The 10,933-nt window shown below is 48.2% G+C and overlaps 1 protein-coding gene across 4 annotated transcripts; it reads left to right on the top strand.

Annotated features, from left to right (window-relative positions):
• Positions 1–265: 265 nt before the first annotated feature.
• On the top strand, positions 266–10,778 carry LOC140418381 (uncharacterized). 4 transcript variants are annotated; one of them, XM_072501844.1, is made up of 3 exons: positions 266–374; positions 1,637–1,752; positions 9,315–10,778. In XM_072501844.1, the coding sequence occupies exon 3, from the start codon at positions 9,430–9,432 to the stop codon at positions 10,633–10,635; it is 1,206 nt and encodes a 401-aa protein (XP_072357945.1). In that variant the 5' UTR covers positions 266–374; positions 1,637–1,752; positions 9,315–9,429; the 3' UTR covers positions 10,636–10,778. The 4 variants fall into 4 exon arrangements, with proteins under 4 accessions (XP_072357945.1, XP_072357949.1, XP_072357948.1 ...); XM_072501848.1 differs by having other exon boundaries at positions 1,637–1,759; XM_072501847.1 differs by having other exon boundaries at positions 369–422.
• Positions 10,779–10,933: the final 155 nt, after the last annotated feature.

The raw sequence follows: 10,933 nt of genomic DNA, 5'->3' as shown, positions 1-10,933 counted from the left end.
TATCACACAAATATCCTGATAATGAACTGGAAAGGACCACGAAATGTAATCAAACGCTGTATAACCCCCTTCAGGTAGCTATATAGATGCTGCAGCCTCTCACACTGAATGTATCCGTGATTCAGGCTACAAAGATCAGCTGGAGCCTGGGAGTGGGTGAAACTGAGTAAAAACCTGTTTCGCTGCCTTTTTCTCACTGGCACTAGGACCCGGCTGGGAACAGAAACCTTCAGGCCCCGCCCACTAGCTGTTGCGTCAACAAGACGCCAGCGCATGCGCTCTGTTTCCCCAAGATGGCGGCTGTGAACCAGGGCCTGGTCCCGGGAGAGAGAGCTGACCGGCGGTGACGTGACCCGAGGATCACCACACCTCAGGCAAGGGGCCAGGTTGGGAGGGCGGTGCCTTCAGGAATAACTGGGAAGGTGATGTGTGGTCAGTTGCTGCAGTCTGTGTAGTGAAGGTGCTGTCACAGTGGTGTGAGGTGAGGAAGTACAGGATTATCACCCAGCAATGATCAATTAAGGGGAATGTAAATCCAGCTCAGGCTGCTTTCAGATTGGAAAGGGAGCTAAGGTGTGTCCTTAGAGCTGGTGAATGTAGTGGCTTTGGTAGTTTCTCTATAGACTGAGGGCTGAGCGGTGACAAGCCCGGGTTACCGGCCGCCATCTTTACAGTGGACAAGGTGCCACAGGGCGCATGCGCTGCAAGCCTGGACCGGATGCCAACTCTCCCGGATTCACTGACTGGAGTCTCCAGGATTTTTTTTTTCTCATAAATTTAGTATATCCAATTAATTTTATCCAATTAAGGGGCAATTTTGTCTGGCCAATCCACCGACCCTGCACATCTTTGGGTTGTGGGGGCAAAACCCACATAAACATGGGGAGAATGTGCAAACTCCACACAGACAGTGACCCAGAGCAGGGATCGAACCGAGGGTCCTCAGCGCCGTGAGCCATCAGGGATAGCCCACTGTGCTGCCCCCGAATTTTATTTTGATCATTTGTGGAAGTCACTGGCTGGGTCAACATTTATTGCCCATCCCTAATTTCCCTTGAACTGAGTGGCTTGCTCGGCCATCTCGGAGGGCATTTAAAGAGTCAACCACATTGCTGTGGTTTGGAATTGTGTCAGCCAGACGAGGTAAGGATAGATTATTTCCTTCACTGAAGGACATGAGTGGACGGATGTGTCTTTACAACAATTGACAATGGTTTCATGGTCATCAGTAGACTTGCAATGAATTCAAATTTTACCTTCAGTCTCGGTGAGATTCATACTTAGGAAATCATTAGGACAGTGGAAAATATTTTTGGATCTTTGGAAAATGATTAGGATAGTAAAAAATATTTTTTTGAACATTTCTCTTCAGCGGATATAAATTATTGAAAATGGGATAAAGGTTGATTGGCTGACAGTCAAACACTGTCCTGTGAGGTAATTAGTCCTTTTGCTTCCCAATTGGCCGAGGAAGGCAGTGTGTCACAAGGATGGATGTGTTGACCGATTAATGGCTGGAGGATGGGGGCAGGTCATGTGATCAAACCTCCAGGAATACATTTAATCAAAGTTGGCGAGGAGAGAATGTTGTGAATTTCTATCTTAAACTGACAGTGAGGTTTCTGTAAATTTACAGGATACTGGAATTGGAGGTTTAACAGACGGGAAACGCAAACCAAACGTCACATTGCAATCTGACAGAGTCACTCGGTTCATCAGAACCTGAATATCAGCAGCATCTGGGTGTGGAAGGTAAAAGGTTTGTCTGTTCTGTCTGTGAGGGAAGATTTCAGGTCTCCGTGTGATTAGAAAAGCCCCGAGATTCACAAACCCTGGTTCGACCAAACCTGGAGAACTGTGTTCAGTTCTGGACAACAAACCTGAGGAAGGATAGAATGGCCTTGGAGGGAGTGCAGCACAGATTTATCTGAACCCCCCAGGGTTAAATTACAAAACTAGATTGCACAAAAAAATCTGTAATTGTGGGACAGAGAAAAGCATTCGGTCCATGCCAGCTCTCTAATCGACATGGTAGCACCATTGCTTCGCAGCACCAGGGAACCCGATTTCTGTCCCGGCTTGGGTCACTGAATGGGTGGAGTCTGCACGTTCTCCCCGTGTCTGCGTGGGTTTCCTCCGGGTGCTCCGGTTTCCTCCCACAAGTCCCGGAAGATGTGCTTGCTAGGTGAATTGGACATTCTGAATTCTCCCTCTGTCTACCCAAAAGGTGCCGGAATGTGGCGACAAGGGGCTTTTCACAGGAACTTCATTGCAGTGTTAATGTAAGCCTACTTAGAACATAGAATAGTACAGCACAGAACAGGCCCTTCGGCCCTCGATGTTGTGCCGAGCATTGTCCAAAACCAAGATCAAGCTATCCCACTCCCTGTCATTGTGGTGTGCTCCATCTGCCTATCCAATAACTGCTTGAAAGTTCCTAAAGTGTCCGACTCCACTATCACAGCAGGCAGTCCATTCCACCCCCGAACCACTGAGTAAAGAACCTACCTCAGAAATCCCTCCTATATCTCCAACCCTGAATCTTATAGTTATACCCGTTGTAACAGCTACCTCCACCCGAGGAAATAGTCTCTGAACGTCCAATCTATCTGTCCCCCTGATCATCTTATAAACCTCCATTAAGTCACCTCTCATCCTCCTCCACTCCAAAGAGAAAAGCCTTAGCTCCCTCAACCTTTCCTCATAAGACCTATTCTGCAAACCAGTCAGCATCCTGGTAAAATCTCCTTTGCACCCTTTCCAATGCTTCCACATCCTTCCTATAATGAGGTGACCAGAACTGCACACAATACTCCAAATGTGGTCTCACACAATCATGTATAGTTGCAGCATAACCCCGCGGCTCTTAAACTCAAGCCCCCTTTAATAAACGTTAACACACTATAAGCCTTCTTCACTGCTCTATCCATTTGAGTGGCAACCTTCAGAGATCTGTGGACATGAACCCCAAGATCTCTCTGTTCCTCCACATTCCTCAGAACCCTGCCATTGACCCTGTAATCCGCATTCAAATTTTTTCTACCAAAATGGATCACCTTGCACTTATCAGGGTAAAACTCCATCTGCCATTTTTCAGCCCAGCTCTGCATCCTATTAATGTCTCTTTGCAGCCGACAACAGCCCTCCACCTCATCCACTACTCCACCAATCTTGGTGTCATCAGCAAATTTACTGACCCACCCTTCAGCCCCCTCCTCCAAGTCATTGATAAAAATCACAAATAGCAGAGGACCCAGCACTGATCCCTGTGGTACACCGCTGGTAACTGGTCTCCAGTCTAAACATTTTCCATCCACCACCACCCTCTGTCTTCTATGTGATAGCCAGTTACTTATCCAATTGGCCAAATTTCCCATCCATCCGACACCTCCTTACTTTCTTCATGAGCCGACCATGGGGAACCTTATCAACGCCTTACTAAAATCCATGGAAACAACATCAACTGCTCTACCTTCATCTACACACTTTGTTACCTCCTCAAAGAATTCAATCAAATTTGTGAGGCAAGACCTACCCTTCATGAATCCGTGTTGACTATCCCAGATTAAGCTGCATCTTTCCAAATGGTTAAAAATCCTATCCTTCAGGACCTTTTCCATTATCTTACCGACCACCGAAGTAAGACTAACTGGTATATAATTACCAGGGTCATTCCTGTTCCCTTTCTTGAACAGAGGAACAACATTCGACACTCTCTGGCACTATCCCCGTGGACAGTGAGGACCCAAAGATCAAAGCCAAAGGCTCTGCAATCTCATCCCTTGCCTCCCAAAGAATCCTTGGATATATCCCATCTGGACCAAGGGACTTGTCGACCCTCAGGTTTTTCAAAATTGCAAATACATTCTTCCTCATCTACCTCCTCCAGCCTACCCGCCTGTATCACACACTCATCCCCAAAAACATGGTCCCTCTCCTTTGTGAACACTGAAGAAAAGTATTCATTCAACGCCCCTCCTATCTCTTCTGACTCCATGCACAAGTTCCCACTACTGTCCTTGACAGGTCCTACCGTCACCCTTATTTCTCACATAAGAGTAAAATGCCTTGGGGTTTCCTTGATACAACCCGCCAAGGACTTCTCATGCCCCCTCCTAGCTCTCAAGCCCTTTTTTCAGCTCATTCCTTGCTACCTTATAACTCTCAAGCGACCCTACTAAACCTTGTTTTCTCATCCTTACATACTCTTCCTTTTTCCTCTTGACAAGACATTCAACCTCTTTTGTGAACCATGGTTCCCTCACACGGCCATTTTCACCCGGCCTGACAGGGACATGCCTATCAAGGACACGCAGTATTTGTTCCTTGAACAAGCTCCACTTTTCATTTGTGCCTTTCCCTGACAGTTTCTGTTCCCATCTTATGCTCCCTAATTCTTGCCTAATCGCATCATAATTACCCCTCCCCCAATTATAAACCTTGCCCGATCGTCTGGCCCTATCCCTCTCCATTGCAATAATGAAAGACACCGAATTGTGGTCACTATCTCCAAAGTGCTCTCCCACAAACAAATCTAACACTTGGCCCTGTTCATTACCCAGTATCAAATCCAATGTGGCCCCCCCTCTTGTCGGCCTATCCACACTGTACAAAAACTGCCCCATCTGAACTGTTCGACTTATAGAGGTTCCAATCAATATTTTGAAAGTTAAAGTCATCCATGACAACTACCCTGAGACCTCCACACCTATCCATAATCTGTTTTGCAATTTCTTCCTCCACATCTCTATTACTATTTGGGGGCCTATAGAAAACTCCCAACAATGTGACCGCTCCTTTCCTATTTCTAACTTCAACCCACATTACCTCAGTAGGCAGATCCCCTTCAAACTGCCTTTCTGCAGCCGTTAAACTATCCTTGATTAACAATGCTACTCCTCCACCTCTTTTATCACCTTCCCTACTCTTACTGAAACATCTATACCCCGGAACTTCCAACAACCATTCCTGTCCGTGTTCTAACCATGTCTCCGAAATGGCCACAACATCGTAGTCCCAAGTACCAACCTACGCTCCAAGTTCACCTACCTTATTCCGGATGCTCCTTGCATTGAAGTAGACACACTTCTACCTATCTTTCTGTCTGCCGGTACACTCCTGCGACCTTGATACTCTCCTCAGTACCTCACTACTCTCAACACTGGCTTCTGGACTACAGCTCGTTTTCCCAGCCCACTGACAAATTAGTTTAAACCCCCCCAAAGAGCCGTAGCAAATTTCCCTCCCAGGATATTGGTGCCCCTCTGGTTCAGGTGCAAACCGTCCTGTCTGTACAGGTTCCACCTTCCCCAGAATGTGTTCCAATTATCCACGTACCTGAAACCCTCCCTCCTACACCATCCCTGCAGCCACGTGTTTATCTGCACTCTCTCCCTGTTCCTCACCTCACGAGCACGTGGCACCGGCAACAAACCAGAGATGACAACATGGTTTGTCCTGGCTCTCAGCTTCCTCCCTAGCTCCCTTAGTTCCTGGTTTAAATCCCCGTCCCTTCTCTTACCTACGTCGTTGGTACTGATGTGTTCCACAACTTGTGACTGCTCCCCCTCCCCTTTAAGGATTCTGAAAACATGGTCCGAGGCGTCATGGACCCTGGCACCCGGGAGGCAACATACCATCCGTGAGTCTCTTTCGCTGCCACAGAACCGTCTATCTGTCCCTCTAACTATCGAGTCCCCAATAACTATTGCTCTCCTGCTCTCCCTCCTTCCCTTCTGAGCTACAGGGACGGACTCAGTGATGGAGATCCGTTCACCGTGGCTTACCCCTGGTAGGTCGTCCCCCTCAACAGTATCCAAAATGGTATACTTGTTACTGAGGGGAACGACCACAGAGGGATCCTGCACTGACTGCTTCCTCCCAGCCCCTCTCACCGTCACCATCTTGATTCTTCGGAGTAACTACATCCCTGAAGCTACTTTCTATGACCACCTCTGCCTCCCGAATGATCCGAAGTTCATCCAGCTCCACCTCCAGTTCCTTAACGCGGTTTCTGAGGAGCTGAAGATGGGTGCGCTTCCCACCAGTGAAATCAGCAGGGACACTGACGGCGTCCCTCACCTCAAACATTCATACTTGTGAGACTAATAAAGATTACTGTTATTATCTGGAACAATCCAGTCAGTATCATTCTCCTGCTTTATCCCTGTATCCTAACAGCTTTATTTCTCTCAGGTTTCTATCCAATTTTTAAAAAAATCATTCATTGGTGTCTATTTCTGCTCTGTCATAGGCAGCAAGGTTCAGGTAATTGCCACTGGCTGTGTAAAAACCTTCTTCCTCATACCTCCTGGACCATTTACATGCATAGATACGGAGCAACGTAGAAAATAGGAGCAGGAGGGGACCATTTGGCCCTTCGAACCTGCTCCACCATTCATTACGATCAGAGCAGATTGGGCTCAATAGTCTAATCCCGCTTTCCCCCAGATCCTTTGATCCCCTTCACCCTCAGTGCTGTATCTAACTACTTCTTGAAAACATGCAATGTTTTGGTCTCAATTCTTCCTGTGGTGATGAATTCCACAGGCTCACCACGCTCTGGGTGAAGACATTTCTCCTCACCTCTGTCCTAAATGGTCTGTCATAGAACATAGAACATACAGTGCAGAAGGAGCCCATTCGCCCATCGAGTCTGCACCGACCCACTTAAATCCTCACTTCCTCCTAACCTTTTTGGACACTAAGGACAATTTAGCGTGGCTAATCCACCTAACTTGCACATCTTTGGACTGTGGGAGGAAGGCGGAGCATCCGGAGGAAACCCACGCAGACACTGGGAGAACGTGCAGACTCCGCACAGACAGTAACTCAGCAGGGAATCGAACCTGGGACCCTGGCGCTGTGAAGCCACAGTGCTAGCCACTTGTGCTGCCCGTGCTATCCCGTATCCTCAGACTGTGACCCCGGGTTCTGGACACACCCACCATCGGGAACATCCTTCCCGAATCTAATCTGTCTCGCCCTGTTAGAATGTTATAGGTTTTTTAAAAATATAAATTTAGAGTGCCCAATTCTTTTTGTCCCAATTAAGGGGTAATTTTAGCATGGCTAATCTACCTACCCTGCACATCTTTGTGTTGTGGGGGTGGGACCCACACAGACACAGGGAGAATGCGCAAACTCTACATGGACAGTGACCCAGGACCGGGATCGAACCTAGGTCCTTGGTGACGTGAGGCAACAGTGCTAACCACTGCGCCATTGTGCAGCCCATTTGCCTTCTTTATCGCATGCTGTATTTGCATGCTTCCATACAAACTAGGAGCAGGCCACTCGGCCCCTCGAGCCTGCTCCTTACACACAAACTAGGAGCCAGCCTCTCGAGCCTGCTCCTTACACACAAACTAAAGTCAGCCCCTCGAGCCTGCTCCTTACACACAAACTAGGAGTCAGCCCCTCGAGCCTGCTCCTTACACACAAACTAGGAGTCGGCCCCTCGAGCCTGCTCCTTACACACAAACTAGGAGTCTGCCCCTCGAGCCTGCTCCTTACACACAAACTAGGAGTCGGCCCCTCGAGCCTGCTCCTTACACACAAACTAAAGTCAGCCCCTCGAGCCTGCTCCTTACACACAAACTAGGAGTCGGCTCCTCGAGCCTGCTCCATTATACAATAATTTTAACCTCAACTCCATATTCCTGCCGACCCCGATAACCTTTCACCCCCTTGCTTATCGAGAATCTATCCATCTCTGCCTTAAAAATATTCAAGGACTCGACTTCCACTGCGTTTTAAGGACGCAAGATCTAAGTCATAGAATCCCCACAGTGCAGAAGGAGCCCAAGTCAGCACCAACCCTCCAAACCCCCCCCCCCCCCATCCCACCCTGCCCCATCCTCACATCCCACCCAACGTGCACATCCTTGGAGATGAAGAGGCAATTTAGCACCTAACCTGCAAATCTTTGAACTGTGTGAGGAAACCGGAGCACCCGGAAGAAACCCACACAGACAAGGGGAGAATGTGCAAACTCCACACAGTCATCCAGGGTCAGGCGTGAACCTGGGTCCCTGGTGCTGTGATGCAGCAGCGCTAACCACTGTGCCACCCCCTCTTTTACAACCCTCGAGCGAAAAAAAAATCCTCATCCCCATCTGAAATGGGTGACCCCTCACTTTCCAACAGTGACCCCCTTGTTCCAGATTCTCCCACAAGAGGAAACATCCTCTCCACATCCACCCTGTCAAGACCCGTCAGCATCTTATATCGTTCAATCCAGGTTTTACCCAAAACTTTGAATCTGTGTCCCGGCTGCTTGTACGATCAGTGAATGGAAACAGAGTGTCTTTGTCCACCCGATCGAAACCTGGCATAATCTTGTGTCCCTGAATCAAATCTCCCCTCAACCTCCTTTGCTGGAACCATTCTGGTAAATCTCCTCTACACCTTCTCCAAGAACCTTCACATCCTTCTTGAAGAGTGGTGACCAGAGCTTTAAAAAGATTCATAGAATAGAATTAGAACCATAGAATTCCTACAGTGCAGAAGGAGGCCATTCGGCCCATCAAGTGTGCACTGATTCACTGAAAGGGCACCCTGCCTAGGCCCACACCGCTACCCTGTCCCTGTAACCCCATAGCCCCACCAAACCTGCACATCCCTGGACACTAAGGGGCAATTTATCAAGGCCAATCGATCTAACTTGCTCCCCTATCAGCCTCCCCAAACAGGCGCCGGAATGTGGCGACTAGGGGCTTTGGGGCTGGTATAGCACAGTTGGCTAAGAAAGCTGGCTTGTAATGCAGAATAAGACCAGCAGCGCGGGTTCAAGTCCTGTACCGGCCTCCCCGAACAGGCGCCGGAATGTGGCGACTAGGGGCTTTTCACAGTAACTTCATTGAAGCCTACTTGTGACAATAAGTGATTATTATTATCATTATTTTTTAGTCTGTTGGAGGAATCCTGAGCACCGGGTGGAAACCCACGCAGACACGGGGAGAAAGTGCAAACTCCACACAGACGGTCATCAAGGCCAGAATTGAACCCGAGTCCTTGGCACTGTGAGGCAGCAGTGCTAATCACTGTGCCACCAGAAGCATAGTTTCTGTGTCAGTTATGAAGCTCAAGGTCGAATTTGCTTTGCCAACTACTCTCTTAATATGTCTTGTAGATATACAAAATCCCTCCTCACCTCTTCCTCTCTCCTCCCAAAGAGGCCAGTTGGGTTTTTACAACAATCCAGCTGTTTTTATGGTCCCTTGAAATGACCAGATTCATTCAGCTCAATTTCACAACCTGCCTTTGTGTTTTTGTGGGTTCTCTCTCACTCCCTATTTTCTGTTTTCAATCAGTTTCACAGGGTGTTCGAAGGTGAGACTTCAAGATCCGGAAACACAAACCAAGCATCACATCAGGGTCTGACAGAGTCCTCAATTTATCATTTCTGAATATCATGAGATTTTGAACATGGAAGGAAAAAGCATCGTTCACAGTGGGGAGAAGCCGTATACGTGTTGTGTGTGTGGACGAGGATTCAGTCAATCATCAGGCCTCACAAGACACAAATGCAATCACACTGAGGAGAAACCGTGGAAATGTGCGGACTGTGGGAAAGGATTCACTTATCCATCCAAGCTGGAAACTCATCGACGCAGTCACACTGGGGAGAGACCATTCATCTGCTCCACGTGTGGGAAGGGATTCACTCAGCCATCCGCTCTGTCCACACACCAGCGACTTCACTCCAGGGAGAGACCATTCATCTGCTCCACATGTGGGAAAGGATTTACTATTTCAGCCCACTTGCTGAGTCACCAGCTAGTTCACACTGATGAGAAACCGTTTCAATGTCCAAACTGTGGGAAATGCTATAAAAGATCTGGGGATCTGATGTGCCATCAACGTGTTCACACTGACGAGAGACCATTCAGGTGCTCTCAGTGTGGGACTGGGTTCAGACGATCATCTAACCTCACTGTACATCAGCGAACTCACACAGTGGAGAGGCCATTCGTCTGCACCAAGTGTGGGAAGAGATTCACTCAGTCATCCGACCTGCAGAAGCATCAGCGAATTCACACTGGGGAGAGACCGTTTCAATGTCCAGACTGCGAGAAGTGCTATAAACGTTTTGGGGAACTGTTACAACATCAACGTGTTCACACTGACGAGAGACCGTTTAGGTGCTCTCACTGCGGGACTGGGTTCAGACGATCATCTCATCTCACTGTACATCAGCGAACTCACACTGGGGAGAGGCCATTCATCTGCTCAGAGTGTGGGAAGGGATTCATTCAGTCATCCGAACTTCTGAATCACCAGCGAATTCACACTGATGAGAGACCATTTCATTGTCCAGACTGCGGGAATTGTTATAAACGTTCTGGGGAACTGATGCGCCATCAACGTGTTCACACTGACAAGAGACCGTTTAGGTGCTCTCACTGTGGGACTGGGTTCAGACAATCGTCTCATCTCACTGCACATCAGCGAATTCACACTGGGGAGAGGCCATTCGCCTGCTCCTGGTGTGGGAAGGGATTCACTCAGTCATCCGCCTTGCAGAAGCACCAGCGAGTTCACACAGGGGAGAGACCGTTCACCTGTTCCAAGTGTAGGAAGGGATTCGCCACTTCATCCCTCCTGCTGAAACACCAACGAGGCCACAAATAACAACAGTGATTGGATTTTGCTGTTCCTCACATTCAGGACTGAACCATGTTCATTTGGGTCTCTTTCTGCTGATAACAAAATCCAGCCCATTTACAGGGGCTAATATTCTGGCTAAAAGTCAAATAAATTAGATTTGTGTGACATACGCAGTGTGCTGAAACTTTTTAATTACTCTGACACAAATTAGTTCCTTTTGAAGTAATCTCGCTCTCCCGTCTCTTCCATCCTCACCTCCAACAAGAAGTGTGAGGAGCCTGCAGACTGATGAGACTGTGTTACACTGTCAGTGTGCTCCTGT

Source organism: Scyliorhinus torazame, chromosome 5 (assembly GCF_047496885.1).
Source record: "Scyliorhinus torazame isolate Kashiwa2021f chromosome 5, sScyTor2.1, whole genome shotgun sequence".
Taxonomy (NCBI): Eukaryota; Metazoa; Chordata; class Chondrichthyes; order Carcharhiniformes; family Scyliorhinidae; genus Scyliorhinus; species Scyliorhinus torazame.
This window is presented reverse-complemented; position numbering and strand designations above follow the sequence as displayed.

Coding starts and splice junctions, on each gene's coding strand:
- LOC140418381 (XM_072501844.1), top strand. CDS start 9,430: ATGGAAGGAAAAAGCATCGTTCACAGTGGGGAGAAGCCGTATACGTGT.